The sequence below is a fragment of the Gallinula chloropus genome, assembly GCF_964237585.1.
Source record: "Gallinula chloropus genome assembly, chromosome: 22".
Lineage (NCBI taxonomy): Eukaryota > Metazoa > Chordata > Aves > Gruiformes > Rallidae > Gallinula > Gallinula chloropus.
This window is the reverse complement of record NC_140107.1, coordinates 9,481,476-9,495,350: the sequence shown is the minus strand read 5'-3', so window position 1 is coordinate 9,495,350 and position 13,875 is coordinate 9,481,476. Positions and strand designations below refer to the sequence as shown.

Here is a 13,875-nt window from a genome sequence, read left to right as displayed (position 1 = left end):
TCTTACTGCAAAACCCACCTCTGGTGACAAACCCCAGAGTCAGTGCAATTACTACAGCAATACAAGTATATAAATCCTACCAAGGGTTTAATTGCTGGATTGGCTGCTGATACTTCTCCTGCACAAGCTCAGACTCAAGATGATGGCATCCCAGATTAGAGGCTCCAGGAAAATCTTCTGGATTCCAGATTTCCTTTCTAAAACAAAAAGCAGCCCCCAGATACACCTCAGACATTCATGAGACAGGCAGAAGATTTGAGGTGATAAAGCTTAGGAAGTTTTCTTCAAAACTTCCACCAGTAGCTGGTGGTCTTTGCTCTGAAGTCCTAGTACCTAGTTAACACACTCCAAAGCAAGGGGGTCTGGTGTTTACCATGGCTAGCAAGGAGAGACAGCAAGGAAGCACAGCTGAACCTCAGAGTAAGAGCACTGGACCTGGAATCAGTGAATTCTGTAGACAGGATCAATTCAGTCTCAACTACTGAAATGGCTTTTTAGTGGATTATTTAGGTGTAAATGAGCTGAAGTGAACATCAGAAACTTTTTGGATGTCTTTTTAATAATTCCCAGTTTCTCTAAAAGCCTAAACTGCATTCTTAAGAGTTTCCACTTAAAAAACCTCAACCAAGCAAACAAAAAACCCAACAAAACCCCACCAAAAACCTCACCACTTTTCATAGTTTCTGTAGAAGTCATTTCTTAACTCATTTTTAATTTTAGCCAAGTTCTTAACTTTGTTCAGGGACACAACAACTAGTTATGATGTTAGAAACAACACGTATTCAGCTCTAAATCACACCACCACTGGGGAAAAAACCCACTACCATCACAACACAGAAGGCCAAAAATTGAGAATATAATCACTTCCAAGGTTTGTTCCACAGTTTAGCACACCACACTCAAGTCACAGCTTACACAGGTGAGAACCTTCAGAAAGAAGAGGAAGATCTGCTCGGTAGTGAAAATATAATTTTATTTTTAACAATAGCTGCCAGCAGTATACTGGTATATCTGTAAAAGATGTTCCAGAGAGTGAAAGACATAAGCAAACTACAATAAACTGTATCAACTCTTCAAGTATTTCTGCAAACAATGCTCCAATTCTTGATGTCCTGTCTTGGGAGTCTTGATACCCTGTTCTGCTCCACTACTCTCCCATCCCTCCCCACCAGCTCCAGACATAAAATGGGATAGTTGGTGGCACAGGTTCTGAGGCAGATCAAATATTATTTCACTTGGGATAAAGCCGCCTTCTGAAAATATTCATTGGATGTGCTCAGATAGCACTGTGAGTGGCAAAGAGTAAAACAGAAGTTGACTGTATCAGCCACTTCTTGTTCTGATCGAGATAGGCATCAGTGGGTTTGGCTCAAGCATCTTCAATTTATTCATGTCTGTGTTCCTTTGATACGAAATGCTAATTTGCTACTTGAGCATAAAAACTTGATTACATCTCTCCTTATCATGGAACTGCAAACTCTCAATCAGTTTAGACATGCCCATTGAGGAAAAAACACCAATTTTATGGGGAAAATAGAAACGTAGAAGCTACGTGGCTGCGACTGCCGTCGAGGGACGGTTACACAGACCAGCAGTGAACAGCAGATGGAGAGGAAAGCTCTGGAGTGCATGAAATCATTTCAGAAGTTCACATGCCTCTTGTTGGACAGGCAGCTCTTACACATAAGGAATCTCTTCAAGAAGGAAAGCTTTGTTAAGAGGAAAAAAAATAATAATCATGCATATACTATTATCTGTTCTCCCACACAAAACCAGAGTGAAGATGATGGATTTTCCCTTTATGTTCAGGAAATACACAAGTCACCTGTTTTAATGGGAATTTAAGCATATTTCAGCTTGAGAATAAAGTAAGTTATTCAGCATGCTAATACATGCAACCAACTTGCAAACTGGAATGCCTACTTGAAAGGGTAACTGCTGTTTTTAAATTGTATAAGGGGCTAGAAGCATCATTTTAAATTTAAACGGGGGAGATTAATTGCTGTTTGATGAAATTAAAAATGCATTTAAGGATCAGATTGTAAACAAGTTGACAGAAGTCAAGAATTTACATAGTTATGAAAGGGCTTTTTTAATTAATGTAGCGCTGGTGATTGGGGCCAGATGAAAGTGCTCTACCCACAGCAGACGCCAAGCCATTTACACACCACCCCAGCTACGCTCTGCTCTTCTGAAGGGCTCACCTCCAAAGCTGTGTGCTTCTCCATTAGATTCCTGGCCTCTGCTGAAGCCAGCAAGAGCCAGCTCCTGCCACAACACAACAGGAAGCCTAAAAAGATAGCGACTCCTTTCAGGCAGGACAGTTATCAGCTGTCATACAGTAACCACCTTAGAAATTGCTAACCTGGTCCTCATTTGAATCACACCTCTGAGGGAACAGCCCGATGCTCGATACTCCCCTGTACTGAGATAAGAAACCCACTGGTTACAGCAAGAGCTTTAACTTTGTTTACAAGCTTTCAGACACAATCATTAAAATACTTAATGCTGAATATTATGTATTACAATTGTTTGAAGATTGCCTAAAAAAGGAGAGAGAATATATTATCTGTAAAAGACCAGGAGCCTGGTGTTTTAACAGGTATCTGTGTGCATTGATATGCAGGCAGCACACACTAGACAATAGCATCAAAGTGTTTTCATGCCTGGTGTACTGAAGTGTGCACTGCAATGGCTCGTTTGTTTTTGAAAGGAGCCCGATTGCTACAACCTCAGACAACTTCCAAGGGCCATCCTGATCTAAGTTTTACAGGAGACTTAAATTTTGAACCAAGCTATGCCCACAATCACACTGCTTCCTATGTGTTTCTCTGTAAAGGTTAACGACAGGAGGGCAAAGAGCCCCAAACCAATGAGGGGGGCTGGGGCTGGAGGGGTATTTTACCCTATGTGTCATTAAAAAAAGGGACATCATTCCTTTTTCTAGGTGTCACGTTAGAGCAAAGACTGAATCCCTACAGAGGATTATTATGGCTGAGAAACTTTATTCAGGATGAGAAGGTGATATTAGAATACAGTAATTATTAAAAAGGCTACAGTTCAGTTCTTCCTAACCAGGTCCCTCTGCAGAATTTTCCTTCTGTCCCTCAACACCCCTGTGATAAATCATAACAGGGTCTAAGCATTATCTGTGGTTGTCTTCAAAAGACGTGTATAGCTGGATTGCTAACTGCCTTTATATTGGAATTCTAGCTCTAGGAAGGCAAGACAAGGCACCACAAGCCATGTATACAAATACAGGTTGGAGGGTTTTTTTTTGACACTACTGTTTCTACATCAATCTAACTTCATGGGTATATAAAGTAGCAAAAGCAGGATGCTTAGAAAAGTCAGGCTGGTTTTCATAAAGCCAGTGCTTACCAAAAAAAAAATAATTAGTGTATAAAAGTGTTTATGTGAGCATTTCCATATTATTGCAGAATGTTAAATATTCTGAGAACAACCTACCAGGAATAGCACTTTCCAGCTTCTAAAATCAGTTAAATATAAAAGTATCTTTACAAAAAATAGGCATATAAGTCTAGCATTCTTTGGAGTTGTTTATGATGGTCTCTTAAAAATAACCTAGCAGTTTATTTCATGCATCAAAATCATTAATTTTAAACAAGAAAACTACTCCCTGGTTTAGAAAGATTTGAAAATTGTGTTTTAAAAAAATTGCAGTGCTATTCCTCAGTGTTGCTGTAAAAAGACTCTGTATAGTAGTGCAATGATTACGATTCTGCCAAGTCGCAGACAAGCAGTTAGGATGAATTCAATGTCAAGGACTGGATTTCACACACCATTTCTTTACAAGAGTAATTAATTAATAGATTTCCTTTTAGGAAAGAAAAAAATGCATACTATAATTTAAGGCAATTGTTACTTTAAAGGTCACTTTAGCTTTCTTCAGGAAAGAAACAGCTTCAAAACTTCCCAGGAAGACTCCCACTTGAAGAGCTCTCGGTGTCGGTCTTGCATCACTAATCATTGCACTGCTATTCACTGTATACAGTAGCTATTTATCTACTAGGACACTAATGTTTACAGGTACTTTGTTTATGCCAGCACAGATTTTTTTTTTGTTAAGTAATATCACCAGAAAGACCTATACAAAATAAAGGCTCTTAACTACCAAAAAGAAAGCCACTTGCAAGTTTGAAGCTGAACAGATGGCAAGCATCCAGTTCTTCTGGTTTCGTGGTGGTAAAAAGCATCCTGACAATTATCCATTTGCTGCAACTCAGAATTTGGGACAAATGTGGGTTGTTGCCAATTAAAAAAAAAAAAGAAAAGAATTTTTCAATCTCATCAAGCTCTTGAAGACACAATTAAGTACTAACTCTGAACTGAGAGTTTCCTGCTATAGCACTCCAGCCTGGATTCAAACTTCCCTGGTGTCCGAGGGCATTCAAATCCAAGTTCACACCTGAGTCCATTCTCAACCATTACTATTACTTCAGATCCAAGAGAATTTATCTTTTTTTTTTTCATTTTAAAACGTTGCCAAATATTCTGCAAATGGCTCTTTTGGCTAATAAGTTCCCTTCTATATTTAAGTGGGATAGACAAGCAGGTACAGTTCAACATGTCACAGGTATAACGATTGCATATAGATCTTCTGGAAAAAGCAATAAATTCCAAAATACATAAATATTCCTTGTACCATATAGCAAGACAGTATCTTAACCCAATTCATAGAGAGGGACCAAATGTTTGCAAAGAAAAGTAGTAGGGGCAAGCTAACCCTTCCCACTGAAGGAGCTAGTTACCCCAGAGCAATATTAACATAACTGCATTAATGGGACTCAAACTTGCTGTGAAAGGAGGTAAGGAAAAAAACAGGCCTACAGTTCAGTCTGCAAACTTTAGGTAATTACTGTACCTGGTCTATCCACAGTAACTTTGAATAACTGCCAAGTTCATGCAAAAAAAATTGCTATTTTATACGAAAAGAGCAGTCTGTTAGAAGCATTGTTATGGAATACACAAGAAGTCATCTCTTTTCCCAAGTGCTGTTTACTTAGTGAGTCTCTTGGCTACATCACTGTAGGCTATTTCAATCTCTTTGTCTCCAGGACAGGTGTTGGTGAATTCATCTCTGCTGTAAGCATTCGTCAGGTATCTCCAAATCCCTGTCATTTCCTTGGGAATCTCAAAGTTACGGTATTTTTTGGCCACCACCTAGAAGAAAAGAATTAAGAGGATGAACTTCCATCCTTCCAGTTAAGAGCACACTTCCAGCCCTTGTCACGCTCTCGAGGAGCGATCCTTCCAGCACATACACGCCAAGTCACTTGAGGTCAGTAGAACCTGCCCCTCTGGGATGTGCCTGGGCCTGGCAGCGTGCTGCCTTCAAACTACTGCCTGCACCCAGGTGGAAAGTTAATCTGTGGCTCCATCTGCAGTACAAAACTGACAAAGATCACTAGAGAGAGCGAAAAGGAACCAAACCATCATTACACAGGCACAACTCCACTCCTGGAGTTAACCCAGGCTGCCTCTTTCTAAGCTTCCAACTTGTTTTTAAACACAACCCTCGTATTTCATGTGGGGTCATTTACTTTGCTGCTAACAGAGCAGCTTTCTCTACAGGTGTGAGAAGACATCCACTTCAAACATTAACTGGGAACATGATGTTCACCTTTCTTCTATCCTCCTGGTTCTCAGCACTGCAGCTTCCTGTGACCACACTGGTCAGTGTTTGTGTCATTTTATCATCTGCTGCCCAACTCGTCTGCTGGTTCACATTATCACTGAACTCAGCTCTTCTATCCCTAAAGCCCTGGCAATCTTACACAATTTGTAATTGGGCCCAGCTCAGTTCAAGGAGGACACAGAACTCCTTGAAAGAGCCCAGCACAGGGCACCAAGGTGATGAAGGGAGTGGAACCCCTTCCTGATGAGGAGAGGCTGAGGGAGCTGGGCCTCTTCAGACTGGAGAAGAGGAGACCGAGGGGTGAGCTCATCAGTGTCTGTAAACATGTAAAGGGTGAGAGTCAGGAGGCCAGAGCCAGGCTGTGCTCAGGGGGGGCAGCGACAGGACACGGGGCAGCGGGTGCAGCTGGAGCAGAGGAAGCTCCAGGGGAAGGTCAGGAGGAACTTTGTCCCTGTGAGGGTGCTGGAGCCCTGGGACAGGCTGCCCAGAGAGGCTGTGTGTCTCCTTCTCTGGAGACATCCAACCCCTTGGATGTGTTGCTGTGGGATTCAGCCTGGGGGATCCTGCTCTGGCAGGGGTGGGACTGGAGGAGCTTTCAAGGTCCCTTCCAGCTCCTGATGCTCTGTGATTCTGTAGTTTCATTTACTGTTAATACTGTTGTTAAACTTACACAAGAACCTACACATGGTTGAAATGAGTTGGACTCCAGAAGACCATAAACCATAAGCATTTTGTCCTTAGTTATCACATAACATAGGAGTCATTTACCTTGACAATGTGTAGTTTGGGCAGCAGGTTGCAGTCTGCTAATGTCATCTCATTGCCATCCAAAAACTTGCGGGTAGAAACTGTAATATCCTCCATGCTATTTTCATCTATCTCATCAGGAAGAGGAGAGTTCAGATACTCATCCAGTTTCTGGAGGGTTTTCAAGAGGCCACGTTCTAAGGCTACAGAGGAAGGAACAATTTTAATAACAAGAAAAAAAAGAAAGCCAAACCACAGCAAGTACACAGATTTCAAAGCAAATTATCAATTAGAATATTGATATTCATAGCAGATCTGAAAAACATAATCCATGTTGCTGTACCACCCAGAAGAGACCATACACTGAAGTTTTTTAATACTTTACAATTTTTGTGGCAACACAAAACAGGTCACCATTAACACCAAACCCAAAACTAGAATCCCTTTAAGCATCACACAGACCCAGGCTATTTTAAAAGCTGGTTTACACATCAGTTTGCACTCATTTAAAATAAGACTGTCCACAGGTGTTTATTTTTGGTATAAAAAGTGGCTTATTTTAGTTTCTTAAGATCACTCCTAACTAGCTTATACTAATTAGAATTAAGCTCTGCTAGGTTTATTTTCATTTAAAGGTAATCTGTTTAGCATCACATCCTCAGCTACCAGCCACGACTACACACACAGAGAGGACTGAGGAGGTTTGTGAACACAGCAGAAGAGGGCAGCACACCCCACAAAACGGAGGAGTATTTCTCGGCTGGTTGTAACTATCTTGCCTCTCCTCCACTTGAAAGACAGCAGAAAGGAATTGGGATTCCCTGACTTCAGTTCTCCCTCCAAGTAAACTCCTCCACGAGGCAGGACAGACACTCTGCCTGGTACGCTGTTCTGGGGCTTAAAATCATTTCTCTTTGCTCTAGAGTTCAGGGTGGCTGTTGTGTATTTATACACCATGTGTAACCTACTAAAATACTGATTGAACACCACCAATCCAAGTTCTCTTTGGAAGGGCTGAAGTCTTTTGTCTCTGACCATTCATTTTAAACCACAGGTTTCATTCATGAGGATCCCTCAACACGCAGCAAAGTTTGTCAGCGACTCACTTCACAGTAAAGCTGCTCTGGAAAACACAAGACACTGAAACAAGGTGTGCAGAGCTTCTGAGGAACCCACCTTCATTAGCTTCTGGTCTAGAATTTTTGATAAATGCAGAAAATTTGGCAAATATATCCATTCCAGCAGTGTTTGATTCTGGGTGCTTTGGTGAAAGTTTTAGGTACCTGAAAAGTACAAAGCAGTAGATCTACAGCACGTTGAGCAGAATTATGCTTATCAGACAGTAACTTGCACAAACAAAGCTTTTTTTTTTAAAGAAAAAGAAGGTACTACATCATATATGTTTACCAATTTATGCATTTGCAGATTAATGTGGACGATTTTCTGAAGTGCAATATCACCATTTTCACTGGGTTAAGATTTTATAAACCCAATGCTTTTTTGTTTCAGAGGAATACCAAAGCAAAATCTGTTTTCTGACTCAAGCACCTGTTTGGAGCAGTGTGTCTGAAACTGCCCAGGGTAACCACAGCGAGCTCCCTTACCCTAGTAGCACAGCAGTGCTGCCAAGGGGGCAGATCCCAGCCAAGAAGATAGGTAGGGATCAGCAGGCAGCAAGTTAAATACTGTTGGCCATTCTCTGTTTGTTGGAGAATTATTTTTTCCATTTAAATTAATACCAGCTGTCCCCTAATGTCAGGGACTCCAAATCTTTTAATAAAAGTCCTGCCACACTAAAGCACACAAAACTACTCAGTCTGATAAATGCAGTGTCTGCATTTTACCACTGCCTGCTAGCTGAGGGAGGAGGACACCAGCAGCTTACAGAAAGCTTGAACATGTTTGTCATCTTGTTCTGTGCAATCTAATTATTTTAAAAGAGAAAGCTGGGAGGAATAATGAAAATAATTTCACATGAAACTCAAAGTTCACTGAGATTCCTGGCAGGAACAAGAAGCAACAGGGTTTGAGACTTGAGTAACACCTTCATTCTAGAAGGATGACTGAAAATACAAGTCTCCAAAAGGAGTTGGACATCTGCTTAGAACAGGTTCCCTCGGGAGTTTATCTGAGAGCCAGGACTAAGTTTTGCACAGTTTACATGACTTGGATACATCAGACTGGCCTGTGCCAGTCCCCAAAAGGAAAAATCCAGAAGGATGACCAGACTCTGCAGAGGACAATTTAAAAATACTCTTTAAAAGAAAACACTGTTAACATCAGTCTATTTGTAATATAATGATGAGGGAGCTGGAGGGAGGGAAGGTACAAGGAGGAACTCCAAGCTCTTGTCAATACCTAATCACCAGTTGACTGATGCTGCACAACACCTTAGTGTCACAGCCCCTTCCAGAACACTCCATCTAACCTGACAAATTCGCATTTTAACACCTACTTGGGTGGAGCCAAAACATCTTCCAGGAACTCTTCAATCTTATTCACATCTGTTTTCACTTCCCCGTTGTAAGTTATGAAGGGTGGGTGAGTGCCTGGAGCCAGATTTTGAAGGTCTGCTGGTTTTCTAGGGTGAAATACAAACCAATACAGAAGTTAGCAGGAGCCATCCACAACCCTGGCTTTCATCACTGCAGTCACAAAAGCACTGCCTGAGGATCGCATGTTTTTGCAATTTTAAAAAGATATCCCTGGTTTTCTCTTTAAAAAGTGAGAGTTCACAGCTTGATTGGTGTTTTGAATGCATACTCAAGAGCAATTAATTTCAAGTACTTAAAACAACTGCTCCCCCCTGCCCTGGCTGTGTTTTTTCTTGAGTCAGAGTCACAAGGGTCAGAAGGGGCCTCCAGAGCCCATGGGGTCCAACCCCCTGCCAAAGTAGGGTCCCTAGGACAGGGGCTGGAATCTCTCCAGAGAAGGAGACTCCACACCCCCTGGGCAGCCTGTCCCAGGGCTCCCTCACCCTCACTGGGAAGAAGTTCTTCCCCACACTGGGGGGAACTCCCTGTGCTCCAACTTGAGCCCATCGCCCCTTGTCCTGTCCCCACAGACACTGAGCAGAGGCTGCCCATGTCCCCTGTGTCCCACCCTTCAGATATTGATACCCATTGATCAGATCCCCTCTCAGGCTTCTTCTCTCCAGGCTGAACAGCCCCAGCTCACTCAGCCTTTCCTCGCAGGGGAGATGCTTCAAGCCTTTAATCCCCTCCGTAGCCTCCTCTGGTCTCTCTCCAGGAGATCCCTGTCTTTTTTATACCAGGCAGCCCAGAACTGGACACAACACTCCAGGTATTGTCAGCATTGTATTGGACTGTACACAAACAGACAAGCAGAGGGGATATGTACCCCCCCCACACACTCTGCAGTACAGAGTTTATATATAGCGTAATCTGTGATCAGTGATAATCCCCCTCCCTTTACACAGAGCTTCTCTGGGCAAAGGGAGGTGAATCCTTGGCCATCCCTTAGTATGACTAGACACAAGAGAAATGTCATCAAGCTAAAACACTCAGACATTTCTAAATCTCACATCAGTTTTGGCAGTGCCTCCTGCTGTCCATCTCCTTTCACACTAATCCTTACCAAGCTACGCCAGTCTGTTTTATAAGCAATGGGTTTCTCTCTGCTCTAGCTGTGCCTTGGTGCTGTAGGAACACCTCTTTAAAAGCCTGTGTCAGCTGCACATATAGACCTACCAACTCATCCATCCCAAATGCCTAACTTACCCTCTACGTGAAGCTCTCACCTCTGCCTTGTCAGCAGATTCAGGTGCCAAGCTGAAGCCAATGAGAACTTGATCCATTACAAGCTACTAAATCCAAAGCATCGTGCAAGAAGCTGCAGCCAGTTTCCCCTCAGTAAACCACCATTAGTTAGTCCCACACTACTGCAATGGCCTCAGTGGAAGCAGAAATAAGGCTACAGTACTGCTGGCACATCATCACTTCCAGCTCCCCTCTCATGAAGCTACTATGATTGCTCAGGGGACAACGTCACTTCTCCAGGAGCCTCTCCCCACTCAGCAATTCCTGGTTCCTCAGACCATCAGACAGCACACACACCCCAGGCGAGGCACGACAGTACGACCAGCTGCCATCTGAGTGTTCAGCTGGACGAGGAGCAACAAGCAGCACCTGACCCAGCAGAAAGCTGGCCAAGGCAAAGCTGCCCCGAAGTTACTGTTTGAACAAACCCAAACTGGACCCTAACCCTTGAACTGGGTTTGTGCTCTCAATGACGTGGCCACATCTTTGAGCCAGCACCAGGCCTCCAGGACCAAGGCTTACTGGATCCTGGAACAGCAGTTCCAGAAAGGCTCCTGGCTGTACTGGACAGGGAAACACAATTAGTAGCATACACTTGTGTAGTCACTGAGGGTAGCATGAGAAAGCAGTGTTTGCAGGGATAGCACACAGGCTCATAAGCACAGTTTACAAGTCTGGCCTGTGGAAAGGCTGCATTCTATTCCTTGCAAAATTACAACCCCCTTCCAGAACCTCACATCCTCCCCACTGCTGAACTCCTTAAGCAGGGCAAACAGCAACAGTATAGTGCCTGAGGGGACTTAGGACAGGTGACAGAAATGTCTCCATACAGAAATTTAACAATTTTCAATTTCTCAAGCTTCTGAGAAGTTATTTCTCACTGTAGTTGCCATCACCCTGTTGCTTTTAGGATTTAAAGTCTGTCATCTGTTAATGCTTTAAGTAGCTTAACACTTCATTTAAATACAGCTTTGTAACCCACAACAATTACAGGAAGTCATTGTGGCTCTCTTCCAATTTCAAGTTGGCAAGATAAAATTCCTCAAAAGGAACGTTATTTTCAAAACAAACAGGGGCAAGACCACCAGACTGGCAGTAAAACTATCAAAGGAAAGGGTTTAGTTCAGAGACAGACTAGTCTAATAAACCAACCAAAAAAGTTTTTCCAAAGAATCAGAGTGCATCTCAAGGATCCCAGAGCATTTTATTAGCCCCTCTTGCCACTCCAGTCAGACCACCTGTATCTTTCAAAGGAAGAAAGGAGTGATTAACATCCCACAGCCAAAGCCCAAACATAACACAGGGTTTGATTTCCAGTTTTGTTACTCTTGCCAGTGGGTCATAAACAAACCGTGGTTTACCACATACAAGCCACAGCCTTTAGAGCACCACGAGTACACAGGAATATCCTTGAAAGGTGATGAGTACAACTTCCCTTAACAGTCAAACAAGCAGCAATTAAAACCATTATACTGGAGTTTACTTCAGAGATAAAATTGGGCAGCTTCTTTAGAAAAAAAGAAAAAACCCAAAAAAACCCAAACCAAGCACCACCAAAAAAACTCCCCACCCCAAAGAAACAAAACCCCAAACACTCCTCCTCCCCTCAAACCTTCCATAACCACTCAAAGCAATTCCATGATAGCCAGTATCTGCTCCAAAGCTTTACTGGGGCATCTGGAGACAGGGCCCCACGCTTGGGTGCCTGGCCATCACTACGTGATGACACGCTCAGGCTCTCTGACATCACAGTGAGCTCAGAAATATTTTTCATGGCTTTGCCACACACCAGAACAGCAATTACCATTCTAATCATTTACTGCAGATCAGACAAAAGCCAGCCCCAAATGTGACATGCTCTACAGCGATTTGTAAGTGAAACAAGTGCTGCAATGAGTGTCTGAAGAGGAGTGCAAAGAACCCCATCCCCTGTTCCCAATCGCTATTTTACACTGCTGAAGTTGCATTCACCTCTGGGCAGCTTTTAATATTTACTGATCTCTTCAGTTAATCTTTGTCTGTCAACATGACTCTCAAACCACACAAACAAGGCGTTTAAAATAGGTGTTCAGTTAAGTTTTGAAATCAAGCTGGCCTTGAATGTCGCTACAAGCCCAACAAGCGGTTTATGTACTGCAACTCTGCTCCAGTCACCAGAACAAGGCACATCTCTGAGCACTGAAATGCTGCTTCTGAAAGGGGAAGAATACAGGCTCTGTCTGGCTAAGCAGAGGCAAGAAATGCCTGATGCCTTTGAAAGGGCAGTACATGCCCCTTCGTGTGCCCATGCTCATGTTGTTGTGTCTTAGGAGTAGAACTGCACAGTGTTCTTTGGTTAGCACAGTACGACACCCGATGCGATTACAGAGGGGAAGAACACATGCCATGGAGCCAGTCAAATGAGGCTCAGCTCTTCCTGCATCCCAGGTTCCTTACTGGTGACCTCTGGTACCCAGCTGTGACCCTTCAGGCCTCACAGCCAGAGCCTGCCTTACACAGAGGGAGCACAGCAGGCAAGCAAACCCTCCTTTTTGGCTGGCAAATAAATTCAGATGCTTCAGACTATGCAGCCTGTGGACAAGTTTGTGTCTATCAGGAAGAAATGAGAAGAGAGGGGAATGGGCTTGAATAATGGAGTTGTAAAAACAGTTTCTTGGGACAGTACTGGAAGTATCAAGGCAACATCTAGCACCTGTTACAGCTCTGGCAATGCTTACAGGGGGAAAACCCACCTGGTATAGAACATTTCCACTGGAGCACTAAGGAGACTCAATTTGATGTTCTGCAAGTTACACTACAACAATCCAGAATGTTACACTTGTATATATGAAGCTTAGAAGTCTAAAACAGATAGTTTGTCTCACCATCTATTAAAATCAGAATTAGTTGAGTGGTTGTTCTTTTCCTTTACCAGAAGATACATTCAGTACACAACAAAAAAAGTCGAATCCATTCAACCCATTCCACTGCATTTTTAAATTCTGTGTTAATTTTGTGTTTTCCCCTTCCCAAGATAAAAAAAAAAAAAGTGTGACAGAAAGCTTTCCCTGTGTTTAAAATGGTCCTTTCTTACATCTGCAACCAATTTATACTCTAGAAGTTAGCCTTACATCCAATTAACTCAAAGTTGCCAAGGGGACACAAGTCAAGACAATTCATCAAGCACCTTCTGCATGTTAATGATATCTCAGAATGGCTGAGCAGTAGAAATGCCTCTAAGGATAAAACGTGTCTTTAACCTTCCTCTCATCCTCCCTGCCCCAATAACTGCAACAGGTTAAATAACACCATCATTAAAAGTGAAGGAAATCCAGAACTACCAACAGTGTGCAAACACAAGCTCTACTCCTGAGGTTTCCACAAACCACACGCAGTGCTAAATGGAAGATATGATATATTTGGTTTATGTGTGCTGGCAGCAACAACTATACTCACAGTGAAATCCCATGGTGGCCAGAGAATGTCTCTGAGCTGCTAGAAACACATACTCAGTTGACAAAAGTGGCTTTCCCCAACCTGGTTTGAGAGGTCTGCCTCAGCCTTACTCCACACAGAAATACTCAACACCAGCTGCCAGCAATGAAGTGATTTTTTAAAATCCAAACAAGTCACCTCCTTCAAAAATACCTACAGGGAGAGGTTAATTCCTGCAGGGGCATTTCTCCCTTCCACGTTTTACACTCGATTCGT

At 42.8% G+C, this 13,875-nt stretch overlaps 1 protein-coding gene across 2 annotated transcripts in view; it reads right to left on the bottom strand.

The window, feature by feature from the left end:
- Nucleotides 1-952: 952 nt before the first annotated feature.
- CLIC4 (chloride intracellular channel 4) overlaps nucleotides 953-13,875 on the bottom strand; it is a 29,553-nt gene continuing 16,630 nt past the window's right edge. Inside the window, exons 1-5 of one of the 2 annotated variants that reach the window (XM_084274186.1) lie at nucleotides 10,147-10,262; nucleotides 8,862-8,987; nucleotides 7,583-7,689; nucleotides 6,428-6,609; nucleotides 953-5,184 (exon numbers count right to left, since the gene is read on the bottom strand). In XM_084274186.1, coding sequence (XP_084130312.1) covers nucleotides 5,020-5,184; nucleotides 6,428-6,609; nucleotides 7,583-7,689; nucleotides 8,862-8,987; nucleotides 10,147-10,223 — 657 coding nt within the window. In that variant the 5' untranslated portion in view covers nucleotides 10,224-10,262 and the 3' untranslated portion in view covers nucleotides 953-5,019. Of the gene's footprint in view, nucleotides 5,185-6,427; nucleotides 6,610-7,582; nucleotides 7,690-8,861; nucleotides 8,988-10,146; nucleotides 10,263-13,875 lie in introns of those variants that run through there. The other variant, XM_084274185.1, reaches the window with a different exon arrangement.